Here is a 26,778-nt window from a genome sequence, read left to right on the forward strand (position 1 = left end):
TCGTTGAAAACGAATACAACTTTCTTCTAAAACGTCCGCCTCCTGGGATTTGCGACTACATTCATTCTTACCATGGAGGTACTAACGTGTTTTTTTGTATATAAGGCGTTACCGAAATGCAAGAATAAAATGAATTTGTGGTTTTAATTAGACTGCATGTTGATACGTGTTTACATTTATTTTAAATTTGTATATTCTAATATATGTAGTATTATATATATTGTATTATATATATGTGCATGCACATAGGCTGTTTTATTGTTTTGAGAACTAACCTGCCGAACAGTCCGAGTCCTGGTAAATATGCAGAACTGTAAAAGCATTTATTTTAACTGGCGTTTTTAATTTCACTATTTTGATGCTTTGAGTAATTTTGCATAGAAACACTGACTTCAATTGTTATTTTAAATGTTTAAGTGGATTTAATTTAAAGGACTTCACTTATCAGCAAAACTGGTGAAATTAAAACCAGCGTTTACAATATGTACAGCACCTTTAAGGGGGAAACTTCCAAGAACAGGGATTGCACCAAAGAATCATGGGACACTATTGTTTATGTTGTTTACAAAGTTAATCTATATTTTGTTATCCATTGTAATTTTAATCCAGAAAGTAAATATGTTGTGAGATTAGGCTTAACTGGAAGTGCCCCTTTAAAGAAGGAACATGGCAGAATACAACATAATCTGATTTAAATCTGTCTTAATTTTTTTTTAGAATTTTATTTTTAGAACAATATGTATTTTAGTGTAAAAATGTAACAAACTTTCAGAAATCAGTGAGATGGAGTACAGTGTTTGAAGTAAACACGAGTGCATTATTAGCCACGAAGCTTTCATTTGAAAAAAAAAACGTGCTGTGAAAAATATGCTCTGGAGAGGCCCTCTCAAGAAATCACGACTGGGTTACCCCACATTTTGTCTTCATATACTGAATCCGTTTAATTCTCAGGAATTGCAAGTTGGGTCAACTGTTTTCTCTCCACTGCAGTTTTCGGGAATAGTTTAGAAGTACATACTTTCAGGACGTTATCAGATATGTCAACAAAAATAGAATTTCAAGAACGTAACAAATATATAAACAGAAAATGTGAGTACTCTATTGTCACAAAATGTATTACAGATGCACTCCAGCCATTTAGTCTGAAAATCAAAACAACGACGTCAAAAACGTCAAAAAGCGTTGTTAAAACTTAAAAAAGCGTCATTTCTGACGAAAATAGCTCATTGATGAAAATCGTTCAACTTTTTATAGAAGGGATACTAATTTATATTACTCCCGGTTGGATTAAGTAACATACCGAACAATTTAAAATACATATTTCTAGTTTTGATTTTGAAAATAAGAAACGCTCAAAAATTCGACAATCCGTACTAAGACACATCACCCAGTCGACACCTAAAGTTGATCGACATTACTTGGTGACTTAAATTCAAAGTTGTATTGTTACCATTAGGTTTACGCACTAAATATTTATCTCATAAAGTAAAGAAGAAGTATTTAAAAAAACGTGGGATGTTCGGATTATAAACACGACTCTGTGGTCGATAGATAACACGAATTAAGTCCCACAGATTTCCGTACGGATTTAAACACTGATAATGAGGAAAGGGAAATTGACTTCTATTTGCATGATTGGTTGTCAAGAATCACGTGACTCTCATATGGTACTATGTACGTCCTGACACCTATTCATTGAAGAAAGAAAGTCATGTCAGATTGCGACGTAGGTCGGTGTACGGCAATCGTGAATATTTCGTGATATTGAAGACTGTTTGAGATAAGATTTTATATTTTAGGTATAGATTTATAGTTAGGTTCACCGCTTGTCGTGCGTTCATAATGTTTTCACCGAGGATACGAGTTGTAAACTTAAGGCGGACGTTACTATTAATCGTATTTCTTATTGCCGCCTGCTGCTGTGGTTGTTGTGATGCCCGACATTCTAGTTTACATGCAGCGGATTCGGCAGTGTACGGGTCTCCAAGGGACAGCCCTACTTACAGAAAACAAACGCAACAATTGTCGAGACATTTATACGACCGATCTGTTTCTTCGTCGGGAGATGACGACCATAGTCGTTGCGACTACGAGTCAACAGAACTTAGTTACACGGAATGTATTCAGTGTACACCAACTGCCGACCCAAATGCATGCTCGTTCACTGGGATGCAATCCACCCCGACCCAGGAGGACTGCACTTATACCGTCACTACCCAGACAGGTCAGTATAGCGTGGCTGGTTGCCGGTACAAGTGTGAAAATCTTATTAACGTGGTTGAATGCTGCTCAGGATACTGGGGACCTCAATGCCAAGGTGAGAACAACTTGTACACTACTTCCGGTTTTAGAACTTTTGCTACCTACTTTCTGAAATTAATAATAATAGTGACGAGATTGCGTACAAAAATATAAATATTTAATTTTATTTCGGATTCAGTTTCTTATGAAATTTTGATTATTGTTTAAATATCGTATTACCACATGTCGCAATAATACTAATTCCATTGTCACATAGTATTAATGATATAAATGTTCACCTATATATTGGTTTCTCTTAATCATAGACCCAGGGTCTATGTCTGAGTGTACTTTATTTAAACATTAAATTTACCGGTTTATATTTCTATCAACACCCGCCTGTTATGCTTGATCGAGTGTGAACACACACACACACAAAAACAATGTGGAGGTAACTGCCTGGATTGTGAAGGCGTTTAAGGTAACTGGCAATTACATTCACACTGTACCAGTAGTACCACCTAGAGATAGTACGGACCTATTGGTCTGTCATCGTACCAGTGAAAGGCTTAGCTTATTTTGTTAGTAAAAGAAAAGCAGTATAAAGGTAGATCACGAGTATATACATGTATTTGACCCCTACTAGTAATAAATACAAACAAGACAATTATCACCATTTTTTGTTTAAAAAGTGTCGCATAATTATGGATTTTGACACAGTCATTAACTATTTTGGGTTTTTCCCAGTTTGGGGAAATTTACTTAAAAAAATGTATATGTTTGGAACAAGTTTCATAGAAATGCATGTTAAAGCATTATTTTATAAAAGAATCATATTTATAAAAATATTCTAACAATAAAATGGATAAAAAGATGATTTTTTTTTCACCTTATGTAGCAATACAAAATTTTGAGATATGATGAGAACTTTTTACCATGGAAACCAATAGGTAAATGGCTCCAAATGACAATTTTCATTAATATTTGGTGCATAAAGTTGTAGCCATGTAATTTTATCTGGGTTTTGTGAATAATTATTAGTCGTTAGCTTTTGATACTGAGATATTTTTAACCTGGGCAGTAAATTATTTACATAAAAATATTAAAACTTTCTTCAAATATATTGTTAATTGAATTAGATTAACAAACAACTTGAAAAAAGGGAATACTAACAATTATACTATATCACACTGGTGATATTCCCTTGTGTGCATGTTTTTTTCTTCCTAATGATGTGTACTATCTGGGTATTGCTGGAACGTCATGATGTAACATCTATGGTATTAAAGTTAGTTTTCATGATAAATTTTGTTAATATAACTTTAAAAGCAATGAAATTACAAATTCCAACATTGAAGATATGACCATGGTAAATTTGAATAGCAATAACTGAACTATGGACTAATTTGCATAAAACAGCCTGACTGTATTTTCATTGGATATGATAATTTCATTAAGGGAGGACGCTAAACATAATAAAAAAATAAGTTCAAAAATAAATAATAATGTTTAATAATTCTCACTATATTAACAAGGACAATACAACAAGGAGTTATAAATGAACATAACGCTCACTGACTCGGTACCAGTTACTACGTTATACCAGTTCACACATCGCATAATTGAGCCACACGTAATACCCATGATTGATGATACCGTCAAACACTTTTAATAGCTACATGGCTTCTGTGGTAAAAATGCACTATGTGTCAGCACGAGCAATTTGCACATGAAAAAAATAATCGAAAGGGACAACATTTATATTCAATGTTCGAAACTGTCGCCTAGCACAAAAACATTATTCAAAAAAAAAAGAAATGTAATGCCTCTGTTTTCAATATCAGATTACTGGGTATATTATATAACTTTTCAGAATTTGTACATTTTTCATGGACAGTTTGTATACAAAAAATGGTAATGATCAACTTAAAAGTTTTGTTGCTGGTGGTCATTTTTTAATATAATTTGAATGGTGCCTTCAAAGTTATGTTGCAGGCGCTTATTAGTCCCCACTCGAATGCAGTGGATTGACCTTCTTGTATGCGTGCGTGCCCAACTCTACCTTGGATATACCTGGGCTGATCATGTTCAAACTTCACACATACATCTTAGGTAGAAATGCACATCTATTCATTTCACAATCAGATTTAACATGGCCAACTGGCAGCCACTTTTTTAAAAGAAATGCTGACATGCCTTGACCAATCATGTTCAAACTTTTAAATTCACTATTTCACACATATGCACATATATACGGTGTTTGACTACCAGATTCAGGATGGCCGAATGGTGACCATTATAATGTTAAAATTTCAGTCATGTATTGTTTGATTTCATTCAAACTTGGTACATATATTGGACATAATGAGACCATGTTGTTTGTCATTTTGTTTTTCAGATCACATTAAAAATTAAAAATGGCCGACTGGTGGCCAGCATGCCTTGACCAATCAAGTTCATAGATACATCATACATATACACATTTACTGGTACCGGGTATTTGTTTGATGATCAGATTCAAGATGGCTCATTGGTGGCCATATGGCAATACGACGGTGACAGTAACCGAGCTACTATGAATTTTCACAAATACATTTTATTACGATATTATTTATGCACCATCAGAATTTATGATGTAACAATTTTTAAAGCCTGTTGGAAAACACTCACAAATTCACAAAATAGTTCCGCTTATAGTCTGCACTTTCCTTCAGAAGATTGATATATATATATATACAGATGTATTGGTTTGGCAATCTGAAAATAGCCGAATGGTGGCCATTTTTCTGCTAAAAATTCATCAACAATTCTGGAACCAGATCTTGGCTGTTTATAGATGGATTTTGTTCAAACATGGTACATACAAGGTACATTAGACATTCTTGGTTTTGTTTTTTAGATCAGATTCGAAATGTCTGACTGGTGGCCGTTTTGTTTTAATGAATGAGGTTCTAGAGTCATATCGCTGACATGCTTTAAATGATTATGTTCAAATTTTATATATTCATTATACATCATGTCATAGATAGACAGATGTATTCAAAATGGCGGACTGGTGGCCATTTTGTTTTAATTACCGGTATTGCAGTTTCAGAGCAATATCTCTCAATAGGGACATCATGTACTCGTTTACAAGATACAGATACAAGATGACTGAATGTCAATCATTTTAATGTTAAAAAATTATCATAATCAAGCATCAGCTTCTGGATCCATATCTCTAACATGTTTATTTTGCAACTATATTAATATAATACTATAAACAAAAGTATATATATTAAATTTGATAGCCATCAGGGACTGTGCCATGCATGGCTTGTTATCTTTCTTTTTGAATGATTTTGGTTGAACATGTACGCTAACTTTCAATGCAATACGATTTCCTCCATGTTGTTTTGCTGCTTGACTTGACCTGCAACATCTTTTGACTTGATCGTTAAAGTATCTTATTAGCTAATATAAATTCTTCAGGAATTCCCCAATTATTGACGATGATATTTTTTTTACTGCAATATAACAGTGAATTACTAATGATTTAAAGGGAAAAAAATGGCTGTAATTGTAAGACAGATTCCAAAATTTTGTAAGAGTTGGGTTGAGCTGGGTTGGGTTGGGTTGGGGTTGGGGTTGGGTTGGGTTGAGCACTTTTGAAAATTTAACCATGAATACATCTAATAAAAATTGTGAAAAATTAGAAGCATGGGTACTTGACCAGATATAGTTGCTAACATGGTCAGTTATTTTAGCAATTGGTTTGCAAAGAAAGCAATGCATTCTATTGTTAATTTATTATCAGGAAAACAAGAGCCCAGTAATGTTCAACACTTATAATATGTAGCAATATTTGAGAGCATTTTGTAAACACATTAATTATTCAATGGTTTTTAATTTTTCTATATCCACTGTTATGTAAAATCTAAAGATTTAAATCTATGAGAACATGTGAAATAACTCACTGTTTCCCAGCCAAGTTCATGAAGTTAAAAGTGAAATTGCTCGAAATATCAAAATTAAATGCCAGTGAATAACTGGTCTTATAGGACAATACATGTACCACCTAGTAAATTGTGACTGTGTTCTTTTATTTAAGACAATTATAAAATAACCAGAATGTACCAGTGTAAGCCAACACTGCAGAGGATCATGTTTCAGTATTTGTTAATGGATCACTGTAACATCCAAACTCTCTGATAACTCTTGAGAAAGCTCACTCACCAAACCAACTCGTCAAATATCTTATTCATGACATCTGTTGTTTTGTCAGTTATTGATTGTCTTCAGTGAAACAAAAAAATGTGATCCAATAAATAATTGATAGACTGTTTTTTGTCTGACAGACATTTTTAGCTCCGCTGTTGACTAAGTCGAGGGGAGCTTATCATATGAGTGATCATCTGTCGGCATCAGTCGTCGTCTGTGTCAACTTTTTATATTTTGGACTTCTTCTTGAAAACTACAAGCTTGAATGCGTTGATACTTGGTGTGTATGTACCTTGGGTATACCTCTCTTAGATTTGTTCATTTCATTTCATTTCATTTCAGTGCTCTAATTTTGGTGAATATTGTTGTCATTTTTGGTAAAAAGTGATATTTTTGATTTCTTGTTAAAAACCACAAGTCTGATTGCTTTGATATTACCGGTATACATATAGGTATTACAGATGGTCTTCTCTCAAATTTGTTCATTTCATGATGATATCTTCAATTCTCTAATTTTGATGAATATTTTTGGTGAAAAGTGGTATTTTTGACTACTTGTTGAAAACAGCAAGTCTGATTGCTTTGATATTATATATATCTGTACTACATGTGGACCTCTCTCACATTTGTTCATTTTGTGATATCTTTGATTCTCTAATTTTGATGAATATTTCTGTCATTTTTGGTAAAAAGTTATATTTTCGAATTCTTATTGAAAACAGCAAGTCCAATTGCTTTAATACTATACATATTATTCATTTTCGAATGATATCTTCAGTTCTTTAATTGAAATGTGTGAGGCGTGCAACTACCAATCATCTTTATTTACTGTAGAATACTTTATTTTTGCTCAGAATTATTTTTTGCTATTTTCGTTGAAGGAATAATTCAGTGAAAATAAAATACATTTTTCCATTCAACTCGTCAAAAATCAGTGAAAATTAATTCCATACAAAACACCCAAAATGTCTATTCTGAGAAAATTAATTCCAGCTAAAATAAAGTATTTTACAGTACTCACTAACACGTAAAAACTAAAGATTACCTCAAACAAGCTAATGTTGTGGAAAACAACACAAACTCAACTTTGAGGTAAGTCTTGTTACACTGTTCAGGAGAGTCTTAAAAACAAGTCCAAAGTACTCTTTTCTGAGAGTTTTCAGCTATTCACTGGTGATTGTTGCCAGGTAGTAAAAATGCTCAGATGTGTCCGCCCTTAAGAATTGTTATCTTTGGCAAGGGATTTAGGCAATTCTTGAGCTAACCACATCAGCATGCTTGTCTTCCTTCAGAATATATTTAAAGATGACTGTACTCTATGCACCGTCTCTCATGATCAGACAGTGAACTGATATAATGTGCCAAGAGCAATATTTACAATACAGTCTGCTGTGTATGGCCATTAGTCACAGTTATTGTACAGTACCTAGTACATTTGTATGTACTCTTGGTTTTGTTCAATAATAACAATACACTTGCATTCATCCACCTATTGATACATCAGTGTTCAAATTTGCCAGGGTACAACATTATGGTAATCAAGTTATCCAGGTCTTTCACCTAAAGCACATATATTGGCAGAGCTATCAATCCTAGGCTGAGATATCTCTCTTAGGACTTCACACACACCCAGCCCAAATAATATGGACACAAGCACTTGACATAGCTGTCTCCAAGAAAATATTAGAGAACATTTGTTGGATGATTGGAAATAAATTTTGCAAAAACACATACATAGAAATTTGAAAAATGCTTTTGCAGTTCAGCAATTTATCATCTATCGGAGCAAAATTTGTTTTCATTTGAGGTACAGATCATAAAAAAGCAACAGTGGAATATTATTATTGATAAATCCTATTATGGTGGTTTGCAGGTATTTTATCTATTAAATAAGAACGAACATACTATCAAGTTCTTTTGTTTCGAAAGTGTTGTCGTACAGGATTTATACACAAATTATCAATTTTTTTTACCCACTATGAAATATTTTGCTGGTAAAAAACTGTCTGAAAACATGCAAAAATTAACTTTTTTGGAACTATTCGCACTGGAGTCCATGTTGTATTGCACACAAAATAACTAGTATTCGTCAGAGTTTCTCATTCCTTTTTTTATTTCATGCATTTTGACTTTAAATACACCTAAATCTAAGACTATCCGTAAATCACATTGGGATTCTCAGTGTCGAATTTACTTAGGAGAATAATGTACTTTTGATCTATTACCATACTTGTCCGACTTACCGTACTCGTCCGACTTACCGTACTCGTCCGACTTACCGTACTCGTCCGACTTACCATACTCGTCCGACTTACCATACTCGTCCGACTTACCATACTAGACAAGCATGGGTGCAAAGTCAGATGAGTACAGTTTCTGTGCTTTATACACTGCAACCAAATTATAAACAAATTATATGTGAAATGTAAAGAAAGTATTGAGTGTTTTGTAATGGTTGAATTGAAGGATGTGTTGAAAATAAACTTCCTTTCTCCTGAAATAATCTATTCCTGTGCTGCTAAGAGTGAGATTACCAGAAAAGGAAATCAGATATTAGTTGCAGTCACAGAGTCAACACTTGTTGAAATGTGTATGGACTTACTCTGCACATGCCCAAAAAAACATGATCTTTGTCCCAAGAGAGAGCCCGGAATCAAACTTGGTACTGTAAAATGACTAATTTTCACTGGGTTAAAATTTTGCTGTTTTACTATTTCAGGCATATTCAGTGACTTTTAAATTCATGGTTTTACTTTTTAGATAATGTGTTCTATGCTAAGTGTACATATTTACTGGGTTTTAATTTAGTGCATTTTCCAGTCAGCATAATAAGCAAAATTAAAACCCAGTGAATAATTAACCCCTTTGCAGTATGTGCCAAGTTGCAGTTGTGTGTCAAGTAGTTTGCAGAACTTGCCAATTTGGTGCAGTTAGGAAAGAAGGGCAACTAATAGAACAACGAATTTAGGTTTGATTTCCACATGAGCAAAGTGGGTTCTGATGAGCATAAACACAACTGATAATTTAAATCTGCTATATTAAATGTGCAAGAACATGTACGGTAAAATAGAACTCATTGTTTTACTTGTAAATGATTCAGGCACTTGCTATATCATGATATAGTGTATGTATGGGTTAGTTTGAAGTAGACTTGCAGGAGTTTTACATGTATTAGCATAGCGCAAACTAGTGCAACAAAAGGGTCTGTGAACTTCTTTTATCATTAATGTGACTGAAAAAACAAAAAATACAAAATTTTACTGGCAGTATAACAGCCATAACCATTGCAAAGTGATATCATGTTTATTTGCAAAAATTGTTTTTTTCTGCCATTTGTCTTTGTAAAGCAATAATGAATATATTCACAAAGTATCAACAATTTTCAAGAACTGTCATGGAACTGCATGGACCAACATTGGATAAATGAATATTTTTTAAAAAAAATGTATACTGCATGTGGTAGTGGAAAATATTAGTAAACAATAAACTTACCAGTAGTACCAACTTGGAACAGTCACTTCAGTGAACAGTTCATGAATAAAAAATGGACGATATTTGTACTGAAATTAAAGAAAACTAATAGTTACTCAAAGCGTGAATACGTGTTAGTAATATAATGCATGGTAGTAACAGTGATTGCTCCAAATATGCGCTAAGGTTAGCAAAAGTTTTTTGGGAATGGTTAAGCAGCGTGCCTGCATGATGTTTTTTGTCATCGCAGCGATTCTAATATTGATGCATGTAACACTGTAAGATGTAGGTACAGTAGATGATAGTAGAGGTGTACAACTATCTAGAAAAATGCAGTTTACCTCATTTCTATATACCCAGTAATTATAGGATCTGTTTTTATGGAATTTATATTTCAATTTGTACTGTCTATGCATCTTTCAGCTTGCCCCGGTGGTTCTAGTGATCCATGCAGTGGAAAGGGAACATGTTTTGATAGAATCACAGGTAATGGAACTTGTATGTGCAACTCTGGATTTGCTGGAGAACAATGTGAGAGGTGTGCACAAGAAAACATGTATGGACCTAATTGTGATATAGGTGAGTTTCAATTAGTGGTGTGAAACCTTGAGTATGGTGACTATGCTCGTTAATTACATTTTGTGTAGCTCTGCTGGTAAAAAATGATATTTTTGACTTCTTGAAAACTACCAGTTCAATTGTTACTTGTTATGTATATATTTTGGGGGTCTTGCCTCGATATTTTAGGTGTACATTATTTTTGTGAACAATTAGTTCTAGACTTGGCTACCATAATGTTCTTGTAGGACAGTGGAGCCACTTTGACCATCTGGTCACTTGTTTAAATACATAATAGTGTTTCACTAGTGGTTAAATCCATACATGTCAATAACACACATGTATATGCTATGACTAATTAAGTGGATTGTTATGTAAATTGACTTGAATTTTTGTCTTGTTCCAAACATGAATACAAAAATTTATATGTATGTTACATCGAACAAATAAAACACTTTCACCTTTTCACCACCTGTTCCCTCTTTTCATCACAAAATATTTTGCAATAGTTTAAAGTCTGCACTTTCCTGGACAAAAATAGCAACATTTTTTGAGTTAAAACTGAAAATTTTGTCTGTTGGCTCCAAAATTAGAGTGTATTTCCAGAAATGTTGAAGAATATAAAAAAAAGTACAGAAAAATTTGGGCAAGAAATTCTGGAAAGGTTAATTGTTGTGTTAATTAAGGTTAAATATCCTGATTTATTCATGGTTGCATTTAGTGTCATCACGATATGATAGACAAATTTTCAAATGAGTGAGAAAGTTAGATGAGAACAAAAAAATGAACATTTATCATTCTGTTATAAAATGAAATCTCTTTTCTAAATGAAATATTCAAAATTCAAAAATTAGGATTGATGTAATCAGACCCTGGATGCTGATCTTGAAAACAGTGAGTTACAGAATTACACATGATTGCATGCTTCCTTCGTTGTGTACACATTGTTCATTCCTGTAAATTCTCAACATAGTTTTGTAAGATGCAGTTAACTTTTGTGCACACTGCTCACTGAACCACAATAATAAAAATGGAGTTAATTAAACAATCCTGTGACAGAAACAATTTTTGAGTGTGTACCTAGTATAGGATGTCTGTGTGCGTACACTATCAGTCATTCTCAGCAAATAAAACCACAGTGTTTGGGGTTAAAGTTCAATGCTAAATGATCTCATCATTTAAAGTTGGACCAAAGATCTGTCATGGGATTGACACATATCAAATTACTGCAAAAACCCAATATGTGGGAAGTATAGGATAGGATTTTATTAAATCTCACTCAAACACTATTGCCAGTCTTAATACTCCTAGATAAGTTAATCATGTCAGTGTACTGGGTGGTAATCTTACACTGACATTTGATGATTACTGATAGCTACCCAGTTTGGTATTTAGTGAAACATTTGACTGTATGGGGGCGCCAACCCCTTTGGACACACTGTAAAACACATCGTAATAGATACATGACCGTTTAGCAAATTTTACTCAAAATATCAATTTAGATAAAGTGCCAACAATCTCATTGAAGGAATATACTTTATTTTAAATTAGAGACATCTTGAATTAGCACAATTATGAATTAGCTAAAATATGCTAGCTAAAAAGACATGTTTTACAGTTTGCAAATAAAACAAAACATGTGATTATGTGTTATGTTGCAGCCAAAATAAACTGATCATAAAACTGCTGCCTATCACCATATTACAATATACCATGGAACATTCATAGCAATATTCAGCACTTTCCATTCCACGTTCCTCAACACAACCATTTTCATAAGCGGTACGTACTACGTTTTACCCAAGTAACCCACATCTTGTGTTAAAAAGAAAAATTCCATCATCATTGAGAATTATGTTTGGATATCATGAGACATTGTTTGAATGGTCATGTTCATATTAATATACAAGTGGACTAGTCCTGTTTGCTGATATAATTCTGAGTCATGTTTCATCTACCTCTGTATTGTATGTTATCTGGTCGATAGACCCATGTTAGCTTTAATTTCCAAATCATAGCAGGGTTTACAAATTTATATAACATACAAAATTCATAGACACTGTGTACTGTAGAATACATTATTTTTGTTTGGAATTTATTTTTGCTATTTTCGCTGAAAGAATGATTCAGTGAAAATAAAATCCAGTGAATAGACCTCAAAAATCAGTGGAATAAATTTCTTACAAAACACCCGAAAAAGCTATTCAGAGAAAATTAATTCCAGCTAAAATAAAGTATTTTACAGTAACTTGAGTGCGGTGGGAACCAATCAGACTCAAACACAGTGAGTGGATGAAACCATATTCAAATTTTATGAGTTTTATGAGTCTCAAAATGAAGATATTATGTGATAAATTGTATGAAATATGAGTATGATGAATTATTGAATCCTGTAATCATTTTACATTTGAACAGTGATTTATTTTTACACAAACATGAAAATTTCATCACAAATTTTTGCTCTCCTGTAAAATACTGTAAATGCACTAATTATTTGCTGGTTTTTAATTTCACTTTTTTCGTTGATGATTAAAATTCGCTAAATCATTTCCAAGTGAATTTGTAGAATAACAATAGAACTCATTGTTTCCTTGTCAAGTCTGTGAACTTAAAACTTGTGAAATTGCTCAAAACATCAAAATAGTAAAATTAAACAGTTTACAGTATCATGGGATTTCAATATGCAAGAGAGTGTTGTTAATTCCCAATGGAAGAAGACAGAGTCATAACAAAGACAGCTAACTGATAAAGAGATAGTGTTTTTTTTAATAATCAGTTAATTATGCAAATTTTCGGTCTATGGAAAATATTGCAGTGTGAGATAATACATTTCAAGTGCTTGTAATTTTGCACAATGTTTTTAACGAAAAGTAAATTTCTCACCAAACAGACTATTGTATGTGTGTGTTTTATTACATTTGATACCAATATGTGCTTTTACCTTGATGTGAATCTCTTCATTACAGAATGTGAGTGTGTTTACGGAGTTTGTCATGACACGGATGGCTTCTGTCTTTGTCTTCCTGGATATCATGGAGATAAATGCGATCAACGTAAGTCAGTACTACTTGTTTGGAAATAAAATTTAACATACCCCCGTAGCCTTGAATAACTCCATTCAAGTTTGTATCAGAAAATCAAACATCAACACCATTTTTTTTAGCATATATTTACACATAATATTTACCAGTACTGTTGAAATACCTAAGAAACTCCAACACAACAGTGCCATACAGTGGAAAAATCCATGATTTGCTGACTTTTGCTGCAAATCAAGTGCCTCTAACTGTGCTGTAACCGGGCATGTAGATGAACTGGCTGCAAGCTCAACTGAAAATCGCTAGAAAATCATAGTTTTCTCTTAAATAAGATAGTCAAATAGTGAAAGTAAGTGTGACAAACTAGTTATTTTAAATAAGTGATAGACGTAAATCTCAGGCAAAGGTTATGGATGTTAGACATAGCCATATGTCTACCTCTAGACATAACATGGCTTTCATGGTCATAAGGTGTAATAATTCGTGCATTACCGATAGACATATTCCTGTGTCTACCTGCTGACATATTCATATGTCTCCCTCCATCCGGGTAACTTCCTTCTGAATTTACCTGATTTACGCTAATAAACTGTCAAGGGAACAAGATATGCGGTAATGTTCATGAAATAACTATCGGTAGTTTGCCAGGTTTGCTTATTGAAGGGAAAATTTGGAATTTTCAGCAATTTTGTGTGATTTTTAGTCACATTGGCCCCGAGTTTTGCCAGCACACTCAGCTTTGAGGCATTCGATCTGAGATTGCGCGATATGTCTCTCTAAAGAATCAGGAATCAGGAACTTTGCCATGAAGTGGTATTGCTGTGTTAGATTGTGTTACTCTAATCTGGAGCATTGCACTTGGATAGCACATTTTTCTGTTCCACAGTGAGTACTCGCAGCACCAAGCACCAGCTGATATTTGTTTTATTTAATTATTCATTTGTTTGTCTGTTTGTTACTCAGCCTCTCCAGAGTGCTCTTCCATGAACTGTCCAGCACACTCTCACTGTGTTGTGTTAGAGGGTGCATCCAGGGATTATACCTGTGACTGTGATGACGGCTACCAAGTGACTGAAACCAATGATGCACTTACTTGTATAGGTATGACTAGTCATTGCATATCAAATAGAATCAGAATAAATTCATTGCCGTGCAGCGCAGAATTTTGTACATTAATTTTCCCATTGGAGGGGATACATTAACCCCTCTAATGATTACAGGAAGTATAATCATTGATATCCAATGATGTCATGTGATGGTCAAATACCCAAATCAAAAAACATTCTCATTGGCTTGATTTCTTTAAAAACAGTGCCCTCTATGTCCATGTTAATGTAATTACCAAAATAGCACATGACTAATACTGCTAGATTATATTTTAGATATATCCGTGAGTTGCAAGTCACTCACCCATTGAGAAATGTTGAGGTAAACAAAACTGGTCAATTAATGGAAACATTTCATTTTTTTTGTTGGCTTCTGTTTATTTTTAATACCATCATCAAAGCATACAAATGTACATGTACATCATGGTTCTCATCAAGATACAAACAATGTGATCTGACATCTCAGCAGTCCTTACTGCCACAGTGGTTGATTTCCACTGTGCTGTTGCTGACTTTTTATTTAAATTAAATTGATAAATTGCTGAAAAGCTGTGTAGTTGTATCATTCTTGATGCGATAAGATTTTGTAAGTGAATAATTGTATGTTTTAATGACTATGTTAATCATGACAATTTCTGTTTACAATAATTATATACATTTTTACCACCTTGGTAGTTTACATTTCTTGAGAAAACATCGGTATATAAAGTTCCACTATATGAATACAACTTCATTTGTTCCAGAGATTGATCCATGTTCGCTGAGTGTTGACTGTGACATTAATGCAGACTGTGTACCTATTGGACCTAATCATTATAACTGTTCATGTACAACTGGTTATAGTGGGGATGGTTATTTTTGTAGTCCTATCAATCCATGTAGTAATAGTTATGGTGGATGTCCTACTGATACCACCTATTGCATTTATGACGGACCAGGACAGGTAAACATTTATTCACGTATTTATTTAGCGAATTGAAGATGCATATTATTTACTCATACTTTTATTAAGAAGATCAGAGCCTATTTACAGACATGGAATTGAGTGGTAGTACAGCACAAGTATACACATTTATTGAGAGGAGTACAGTGATTGCCTGCTGAAACCATTACATTTTGAAGCAAGTGCAATAATAAGTGCAAATCAGTCCAATTATCACATTCACACTGACAAACTATTGCATTATTGTCTTATTATTTTTGTCCTGTAACATTTTTTTTTATTTATAATATTTTTGTTTTTCAGTATCACTGTCAATGTAAGTGGGGTTACGAGAACTTAGTCGAGAACCAGGGATGCACTCTTGTTGATATTTGTGTTACAGATAGCAATTGCCATGGTAACGCTGACTGTGTTATGATTAGAGCATTTGAACCAAAATGTACATGTAAAGAAGGTTTCCTTGGTGATGGTGTGAATTGCTATGGTAACATACTACAGGTAGGTGCTTACAGCTTTATTTAGTTTAATGTGATGTTGTTATAAAAATGTTTTCTGTCCAACTTGAATTAGTACCATTGTTACATAATTTTCTTTCTAATTTTTTTGTCCAAATAGCAATTGTTAGACTTGAACAGCGACCATCTTGGGCCACTTCAAGGCAAACTATCGAGAGCTTATTTTGCATTTCAACAATCCTATGGCAGTGTACTTGCAAACTCTGGACCGTTCACTGTATTCGTACCAAATGAAGACGCATTCAATAAAGCTGATCCAACAGTAAGTCAAATAGTAATAACCATAGATACTGTATATTTTCAATTCATCATGAGAGACATGCAAATAGTGCTAATTTTATCGTATTAGCAAACATACTTTCGTGGCTGAACTAAATAGGTTTACAATATACAACAATTTTCAGAAATAAATTCACGTTCTAAGTGCTGTTGGTTTTCTAACATTTACCAATATTTTTTTTATTCAAATTATTATTCATATTAAGACAAGTGAATTATGGTTAAGATTTTGACAAATAGCTTGTATTGTCAAAAAAAAAAAAAAAATAAATTATGAGCCGACTGTTTCTCCATCTATATCAGTGACACTTGTATTAAGAATGCGGTAGAGTTATTTTCGTGAATTTTGCTTTTTTTGTTATTACTTTTGTAAAGTTATTGGGCTCATAATTTTATCTAGTATACCTTTTTTTAAAAACAAATAAGAAAAACTACTTGTATAACAGGATACTGTACACTTTGTTTTTGAGATAAACATCTGGACGCAAACAATAACATTGACTTATTGCATAATTTGCATAATCCCTTCACGACAGAAACAGTGCACACTAAATACGACGCGGTCATATCAACTCCGGCTCCTGAATTTTGATCAATCACAAAAAAGAGGTCCCCAAGGAAAAACTCAAAATGCAGTTCAGAGGAGGCGAAACTTTACCTATAACAGAAACGCATTGCCGACAGTACAATGGGGTTCACACTTCAAGTTTGAGTATTCAAACCATGAGAGTAAAATTTCGTCAGCAAAACATGATCAATTTCCAACTTCCAAAAAGTCGGGCAGACAATTTAATATCAACCGATAATCTGTATTGGTCGGACGAGCAGTTGGGAGAGGTCGGCCAGGTTTGAAAAAACTTGTGTCTTATGTGGGATTGCTGCTGGGCCACCCATCGACAAAGTTCCGTACAAGGACGCCGTTTCCGAAGTTGCGGTGGAAGTCGAGTGTCTGCTAGAACAAGACAAAACGTCGGATGTTGTTGAGTTAACTAGCACTAGGGGTTGGCGTTTAGGCATGTCGACCTCTTTCTCCGGTTACTAGGCAAGCATTTGTTTTACAGACCACACTTCGCTTGTAAACATGATTTGAATATATAATGAGATGACGTCATTTATCTATCTAACTGTTCAACGTTATGCGGGGGGCCTCTGCGTACTGTAACAAATTGGCTTCTTTTTGGAGGAGAAATACGGGCCAAAAACTTTATAGATTTGAATTTTAATACTGCAAGGCTACTAAGTGACTCCATGTTATGTGTTTTGTTGTAAAAATCAGTCCATCTGATGCTTTAAATGTCCAAAATTAGCGCAACATGACAAATGTTTTGTTTTTTGGCGTTTTCAGGCAGAAGAAATCTGACGTCATAGAGGTCATTTAAGTGAGTTGTGCGTCGTCAGAAATTGACCTAGGTACTTTCATGAAATTCACACACATTGATAACGTATTGGCGCAGAATAAAACCCTTGAAGCATTTTTTGACCAACTAGCCCCTGCTTACCGGTAATTGGTTAATTGATAGTGTGTTTCCTTGTGGAATCTGAGTACTGTTCCTTGGGTCTCGCAATCCTGAGTGAAAAGCTGATTTCAGATTATGTTATAATTATTCCATTAAACAGAATATAGAAAGCAAGAGAGAAGGGAGGAGGGGTTGTGAAGTCTGAAAGAGAATTCCATATTTTTAAAAAAGAAGTAGAAATAATCTTTCTATGTTTTTTTTTTGTTAGCTTATGTCCAGTGCGAATTCTGATGCTGATTTTTCTCACTACTTGTTTGGCCTCCATATCATACCCACAGTGTTAAATGGACATCAGTTAAACACATCTGATGAAATCTACACATTGACAGGGATGCCAGGAGAAGTCACCTTCAGTGACAGGGTAAGTTGTATATTACTAACCAAATATGGATGATGTTCTCATTGCATAAGGGCACAAACGTTCATGTTTAAGCTGACTGGCTAGTGAGGCAGCGTTTTTAGCAGAAAAGGCACAAGAATGTCAAGCCACAGTAATAACTATCATTAGAAATGAATGCTAACAAAATCCTTTCGTAATTTGCCAAGTTAATTTACCACATTCGAATGGCTTGTGCTATACGAATTGGCAATTTGAAATTATAGGTGATGTGATGATTTTTTGAAAAAAAAATTTTCAAGGTAGAAAATGAGACATTAACCCCCATGGTTTCAAATAGTACGCCCCTTAATCATCTGATAATTTATTATTTTTCCCAGAATCCGAATGTGTTGAGATATCGTGTGAAGGGAAGAAATACTAAAGCTAAACTTGTAAACATGAACATCCCAGCCACAAATGGAATGATTCATGTAGTTGACAGGCTGCTTTATACGGAACCTAGAATTGCTAGCAATACTGGGGTAGGTTTGATTTTTGCCTGATAATGGAGACTTAATGTATAAGTCTACTGCTGTTGTTGTTGTCGTCATCATGGTTAACATTTTCTTGTCATGATAAATTCAAGTAAATTTTAATGAGATTTTAAATGAGTTTGTTTTTTTCCCCAAAATTTTATGAAACTAGTGTGCAATTTTATATGTTAATGTAACTTGAATATTTATGTTGTGTGCATGAATAATAAAATGTGATCTGCTATACATCACTGAATTGTTTCTTCTGGTTTTGCAGAAATCCATCCTAGAGTTGATTGCAAAGGAAGGGTTATTCAACAGATTAGAAGCTATGATTCAGGTAAAAGGTCATTTTGCATGACACCTAAATGTCTCATATCCTGGCACATTCTGGGGTATTGTTGCTCTTGAAATTGTTTTTAATCAGTTTGCGCTCCAACTTTTTATGATTAAAACAGCACATGCATCATTCATCGAAAATTATGTTCACCATACTCTCTGGTGATGACAATCTGAGATTACACATTCTTTTCCTGTGTACTTCTCTGGTGATGACAATCTGAGATTACATATTCTCTTCCTGTGTACTTCTCTGGTGATGACAATCTGAGATTACACATCCTCTTCCTGTGTAATTCTCTGGTGATGACAATCTGAGATTACACATTCTCTTCCTGTGTACTTCTCTGGTGATGACAATCTGAGATTACACATCCTCTTCCTGTGTACTTCTCTGGTGATGACAATCTGAGATTACACATCCTCTTCCTGTGTAATTCTCTGGTGATGACAATCTGAGATTACACATCCTCTTCCTGTGTACTTCTCTGGTGATGACAATCTGAGATTACACATCCTCTTCCTGTGTACTTCTCTGGTGATGACAATCTGAGATTACACATCCTCTTCCTGTGTAATTCTCTGGTGATGACAATCTGAGATTACACATTCTCTTCCTGTGTACTTCTCTGGTGATGACAATCTGAGATTACACATCCTCTTCCTGTGTACTTCTCTGGTGATGACAATCTGAGATTACACATTCTCTTCCTGTGTACTTCTCTGGTGATGACAATCTGAGATTAGACATTCTCTTCCTGTGTACTTCTCTGGTGATGACAATCTGAGATTACACATTCTCTTCCTGTGTAATTCTCTGGTGATGACAATCTGAGATTACACATCCTCTTCCTGTGTAATTCTCTGGTGATGACAATCTGAGATTACACATTCTCTTCCTGTGTACTTCTCTGGTGATGACAATCTGAGATTACACATCCTCTTCCTGTGTACTTCTCTGGTGATGACAATCTGAGATTACACATTCTCTTCCTGTGTACTTCTCTGGTGATGACAATCTGAGATTACACATCCTCTTCCTGTGTAATTCTCTGGTGATGACAATCTGAGATTACACATCCTCTTCCTGTGTACTTCTCTGGTGATGACAATCTGAGATTACACATCCTCTTCCTGTGTAATTCTCTGGTGATGACAATCTGAGATTACACATCCTCTTCCTGTGTACTTCTCTGGTGATGACAATCTGAGATTACACATTCTCTTCCTGTGTAATTCTCTGGTGATGACAATCTGAGATTACACATCCTCTTCCTGTGTAATTCTCTGGTGATGACAATCTGAGATTACACATTCTCTTCCTGTGTACTTCTCTGGTGATGACAATCTGAGATTACACATCCTCTTCCTGTGTAATTCTCTGGTGATGACAATCTGAGATTACACATCCTCTTCCTGTGTAATTCTCTGGTGATGACAATCTGAGATTACACATCCTCTTCCTGTGTAATTCTCTGGTGATGACAATCTGTCACATTGCCATTTTTGGTTGATATACATACTGTCTGCAAAGCTTCATTGACATCACCAGTTACTCTTCTTTATGTTTCTGCAAATTGATCCTCCCTAAACCTGTCTATAATAGATCTCATCATGGCAAATATTTCATTATCCAACTATTCATTAAATCAACCAAAAATTAATTTTGTTCATAAACCATATTACACCTATTTAGCACGAGTACAAATATATTGGATTATTGAGTTCTGATTCTGTCTGTTTTATGTTCTCTGCAGGAGGCTGCCTTGGATACTGTGATTCATGATACAGAAGGTCCATTCACAGTATTTGCACCAAATAATAATGCATTTGATTCCTTACAACATGGTGCACTGGATTATTTTGCATCTCCAGAGGTGAGAAAAAAATAAGAATATATTTTTTGGGGGAAATGATTGGTAAATTTATTCTTCATAGTTGAATACATTCATAAAACTTTTACTGAATGCCAGGAACATTTGTATGAGACAAAGTAAACAATAGTTACATTTTGATGTATCAAGTTTACAGTTTTTACACTATGATAAATATTACTACTATCGATACTTTTCACGGTTTTCATATTTTGTGATATTTTTAAAACTTCGCCATTTTTCAGCTTCTTTATGTCAGTAGCATGTTGACATCTATTTCTCTTATGTTGATGTAAGTTACGTTGACATAAAGTGACACAAAAATAGATGTAAACACAGTAATAAAAGTAAATTTTGTTTTGATATCAGTAATTATTATTAATTTTGCTTTCTAATCCTCATATTGCTAAGAGCTTATATTTAGTCCTCGTTCAGATGCAGTTCGTGTCCCTGTGCTTGTGTGCAAGTGTCTGGACCTATATCTTAGACATGCCTTGACCAATCACAATCAAACTTCACACATACATAATACTATTCATATGCACATCAATTTTTTTCACCATCTGTTTGAAGATGGCTGAAGGGTGGCCATTTTTGTGCTAAAAAATCATCAAAATCAAGCATTTATGGATGGATTTTGTTTAAACTTGGTACATTGTGGGACCTTGACGCACATCATTTTATTTTTCACGCAGTCCAAAAACAGGAACTGATGTTTTGACCTCTCTGTGTCCGTGCGTCCGGACGTCCGAACATGTATCTTAGAAATGCCTGCACTAATCACAATTAAACTTCACACATACATCATACATGACATTATACATTTGCACATCAATTTTTTTCACGATCTGATTCAAGATAGCCAAATGGCAGCCATTTTGTACTGAAAAATCATCAAAATTAAGCATTTCTCAGCTGTTTAGTGATGGATTTTGTTCAAACTTGGTATATACTTTGGACATTATAATACATTGATGCACATCATTTTGTTTTTGAGATAAGATTCAAAATGGCCGACTGGCGGCCATTTTTATTTTAATGAATGTAGTTCTAGTGCCATATATCTGACATGCTTTGACTAATTATGTTCAAATTTTAAATATTCATTATACATCATGCCATAGATGTACATATATATTGGTTTGATGATCCTCTTAAAAATGGCCGAATGGTGGCCATTTTTGTGCTAAAAAATCATCAAATATCAAGCATTTCTGGCAATTATGGATGGATTTCGTTCTAACTTGGTACATACGTTAGACATTACAGGTTCCTGATGCAAGTCATTTATTTTTCAGATCGAATTCAAAATGGTTGACTAGCGGCTATTTTGTTTTAATGAATGGGCTTCTAGAGCAGTATCTCTGACATGGTTTGACTGATTATGTTTAAATTTTATATATTCATTATACTGGTACATCATGACATAGATATATTGGTTTGACTATCTGATTCAAAATGGCCAAATAAATGGGATTACAATTAAAATGAATAAATCAAAGTAGAAGGAAATACAGCCTTAAATTAAGACACTTGAGGTGTGTGAAGCTGACTGTTGCATACACATTGATATGAACAGCACAAGCGATATTGACGTCTACACAACTAATTCACATTACATACAATGTAACACAAGTTACCAGTAAGTCATATTTTCAGTGGTGTACAAGTTTTGTGAGATCTACATTCTTCACAATGGTATTAATTTATGAATCTTGTTATTTTTAGGGTAAACCTAAACTGGTACAGTTATTGAAAAACCACATAATCTCAGGATTCATGGTAAGCCATCCAACTTCATGTTCTCAGTAGTTCATTCATTGCATGTAGTTTTGTTATGTTGTGTTGGTCTCATTAAACCAGCTCTGTGTTAAAAAAGAAATTGTAGCAACTAGATCACCAAATTAAGATTTAAATTGTGCTCCATGACGACCCATCTCATTGGAGTGCTTTCTCCATGACGACCCATCTCATTGGAGTGCTTTCTCCATGACGACCCATCTCATTGGAGTGCTTTCTCCATGACGACCCATCTCATTGGAGTGCTTTCTCCATGATGACCCATCTCATTGGAGTGCTTTCTCCATGACGACCCATCTCATTGGAGTGCTTTCTTCATGACGACCCATCTCATTGGAGTGCTTTTAATACAATACAATTTCACCATTTATGATGCAGACACTGTAGTACAATGAAAAATATATATTCATTGCACTTAAAGCAATGATAACTAACAGAGAAATGTGAAAATATGGTGAGCCCCCCCCCCCAAAAAAAAAACGTATAAGAATAGTAAAAATGCATAAACAAAAGTATAACCAATCAACTCTGTATAAAAGTGGGTTAACATTAGTAAATGAGATGTCCTGGTAGATGTAGCATGACTACAACTACAATGATATACGGTGGAAGCAGCCTGACTGCAACTACAGAGTACAGGTAGAAGCAGCGTGACTGCAACTACAACTACAGAGTACAGGTAGTAGCAGTGTGACTGCGACTACAAGGTAGTTACCGAATAACTGTAACTACAGGAATGTTAGATGGTAGAGGTAGCTCTATATACTGGTAGATACATTGGTATTGTACTACAAAGAATTTATTAGTATATGTAGGTAGCAAAGCTATAAGGTAGAAATGGCGAGCACCATAACTACAATGGTAAAATGAAGTGATGGTGAAAAGTAAGTATTTAAAAAACAGTACTAAAGAAACTATAAAAACAATACAATAAAAAATATGCCTAAATTAAAACAGTTATCTTGGGGTGGGGGAATTGCCTTAAGTAATAAGGTAAAGCCCCCAAAACTATGCCAATTAAATAGGAAACTGGCATAGTGACCCCGCCATTATCATACTCAAAAGACTTACCATCCAAGCTTGACTAAGTGCCGACTCCACACTTTTGGGGGATTTCAGTTTTCGGGGTCATGTTTGACTAAGTGCGTATCCAACAGTCAAATCAAGAAACTTGTTCATTAAACATCGTTTTAAAGTGTCCATTGTGACTATCATGATTGGAGTGTGAACTCATAAACAATTTAACATTAAGATAAGATAAGATAAGATAAGATAAGATAAGATAAGATAAGATAAGATAAGATAAGATAAGATAAGATAAGATAAGATAAGATAAGATAAGATAAGATAAGATAAGATAAGATAAAATAATTCTTATTACAACCATATTGAAAGAAATTCAATTTAGGTGAATACAAACATAATAAAGGTATAACAAACTATTCTAAAAACTAAAACTATAGTTATCATATAGATACAGTAAAGAAATATTACTATTACTTGAAGATAAAAATTAAAATATTACATTTCCATGAGTTTTTGTTTAACATTGATAATATTGTTTTCTTGTTGTATATGATGTTTTTAAGTATTTAATTAATTTATTTATCAATGGTCTGTTCTTGGCCCCGAATGATGTTAAATACCTCTTCCATACTTTAACTTTCAAAAATTGTGAATCACCTGTTTTTAACAAAAATCTCACCTTTGTTTTTCATTTTTCATTGCTAGCAGATAGTATTTATTTTCAAATTGTGTTGTAAAAAAAACGCCATCGACAATATTATGAAATTCCTGCAAAATTGTCTCAGTACAACACAGCATTCAGATTGGTTAATAACAGACTTGACCTGTCAGGTCAGAGAGCATTGTTGCAGGTCATATTGTGTCAGTACAACACAGCATTCAGATTGGATAATAACAGACTTGACCTGTCAGGCCAGAGAGCGTTGTTGCAGGTCATATTGTGTCAGTACAACACAGCATTCAGATTGGTTAATAACAGACTTGACCTGTCAGGTCAGAGGGCGTTGTTGCAGGTCAAATTGTGTCAGTACAACACAGCATTCAGATTGGATAATAACAGACTTGACCTGTCAGGTCAGAGAGCGTTGTTGCAGGTCATATTGTGTCAGTACAACACAGCATTCAGATTGGTTAATAACAGACTTGACCTGTCAGGTCAGAGGGCGTTGTTGCAGGTCAAATTGTGTCAGTACAACACAGCATTCAGATTGGTTAATAACAGACTTGACCTGTCAGATCAGAGGGCGTTGTTGCAGGTCAAATTGTGTCAGTACAACACAACATTCAGATTGGATAATAACAGACTTGACCTGTCAGGTCAGAGAGCGTTGTTGCAGGTCAAATTGTGTCAGTACAACACAGCATTCAGATTGGTTAATAACAGGCTTGACCTGTCAGGTCAGAGGGCGTTGTTGCTGGTCAAATTGTGTCAGTATAACACAGCATTCAGATTGATTAATAACAAACTTGACCTGTCAGGTCAGAGAGCGTTGTTGCAGGTCAAATTGTGTCAGTACAACACAGCATTCAGTTTGGTTAATAACAGACTTGACCTGTCTGGTCAGAGGGTGTTGTTGCAGGTCAAATTGTGTCGGAACAACACAGCATTCAGATTGGTTAATAACAGACTTGACCTGTCAGGTCAGAGGGCGTTGTTGCTGGTCAAATTGTGTCAGTATAACACAGCATTCAGATTTGTTAATAACAAACTTGACCTGTCAGGTCAGAGAGCGTTGTTGCAGGTCAAATTGTGTCGGAACAACACAGCATTCAGATTTGTTAATAACAGACTTGACCTGTCAGGTCAGAGAGCGTTGTTGCAGGTCAAATTGTGTCGGAACAACACAGCATTCAGATTTGTTAATAACAAACTTGACCTGTCAGGTCAGAGGGCGTTGTTGCTGGTCAAATTGTGTCAGTATAACACAGCATTCAGATTGGTTAATAACAGACTTGACCTGTCAGAACAGAGGGCATTGTTGCTGGTCAAATTGTGTCAGTACAACACAGCATTCAGATTGGTTAATAACAGACTTGACCTGTCAGGTCAGAGGGCGTTGTTGCAGGTCAAATTGTGTCAGTACAACACAGCATTCAGATTGGTTAATAACAAACTTGACCTGTCAGATCAGAGGGCGTTGTTGCAGGTCAAATTGTGTCAGTACAACACAACATTCAGATTGGATAATAACAGACTTGACCTGTCAGGTCAGAGAGCGTTGTTGCAGGTCAAATTGTGTCAGTACAACACAGCATTCAGATTGGTTAATAACAGGCTTGACCTGTCAGGTCAGAGGGCGTTGTTGCTGGTCAAATTGTGTCAGTATAACACAGCATTCAGATTTGTTAATAACAAACTTGACCTGTCAGGTCAGAGAGCGTTGTTGCAGGTCAAATTGTGTCGGAACAACACAGCATTCAGATTTGTTAATAACAGACTTGACCTGTCAGGTCAGAGAGCGTTGTTGCAGGTCAAATTGTGTCGGAACAACACAGCATTCAGATTTGTTAATAACAAACTTGACCTGTCAGGTCAGAGGGCGTTGTTGCTGGTCAAATTGTGTCAGTATAACACAGCATTCAGATTGGTTAATAACAGACTTGACCTGTCAGGTCAGAGGGCGTTGTTGCTGGTCAAATTGTGTCAGTATAACACAGCATTCAGATTTGTTAATAACAAACTTGACCTGTCAGGTCAGAGAGCGTTGTTGCAGGTCAAATTGTGTCAGTACAACACAGCATTCAGATTGGTTAATAACAAACTTGACTTGTCAGGTCAGAGGGCATTGTTGCAAGTCAAATTGTGTGGTAAAAATCATCTTGGCAGAAATTTTTTTGCATCAGAAGTTGAATGTTTAAAATCAAAAACATTCAACAAAGGAGACATGATGAACCTTTCGACTTTTCCACAGACCCTAATATGTTTACACTATAAATTTTGTATGTATGAAAATAATATTGTAATGTAATGTGTGTGTTTTCTCTTGCTTTCATATAAAAGTGTTGAAAAAAGCAACTC

General features: G+C 34.6%; 1 protein-coding gene across 1 annotated transcript in view; it reads left to right on the forward strand.

Annotated features, from left to right (window-relative positions):
• The first annotated feature begins 1,769 nt into the window (after positions 1-1,769).
• Positions 1,770-26,778, forward strand: part of LOC144355835 (stabilin-2-like) — a 108,795-nt gene continuing 83,786 nt past the window's right edge. The window contains exons 1-12 of the mRNA XM_085497285.1: positions 1,770-2,317; positions 10,336-10,491; positions 13,437-13,523; positions 14,472-14,609; positions 15,358-15,557; positions 15,861-16,055; positions 16,173-16,334; positions 18,077-18,229; positions 18,586-18,729; positions 18,998-19,060; positions 20,817-20,936; positions 22,662-22,715. Of these exons, the coding sequence (XP_085353411.1) occupies positions 1,843-2,317; positions 10,336-10,491; positions 13,437-13,523; positions 14,472-14,609; positions 15,358-15,557; positions 15,861-16,055; positions 16,173-16,334; positions 18,077-18,229; positions 18,586-18,729; positions 18,998-19,060; positions 20,817-20,936; positions 22,662-22,715 (1,947 nt within the window). The 5' untranslated portion in view covers positions 1,770-1,842. The remainder of the gene's footprint in view (positions 2,318-10,335; positions 10,492-13,436; positions 13,524-14,471; positions 14,610-15,357; positions 15,558-15,860; positions 16,056-16,172; positions 16,335-18,076; positions 18,230-18,585; positions 18,730-18,997; positions 19,061-20,816; positions 20,937-22,661; positions 22,716-26,778) is intronic.

This window comes from Saccoglossus kowalevskii, chromosome 3 (assembly GCF_978046115.1).
Source record: "Saccoglossus kowalevskii chromosome 3, keSacKowa6.1, whole genome shotgun sequence".
In the NCBI taxonomy this organism is placed as follows: Eukaryota; Metazoa; Hemichordata; class Enteropneusta; family Harrimaniidae; genus Saccoglossus; species Saccoglossus kowalevskii.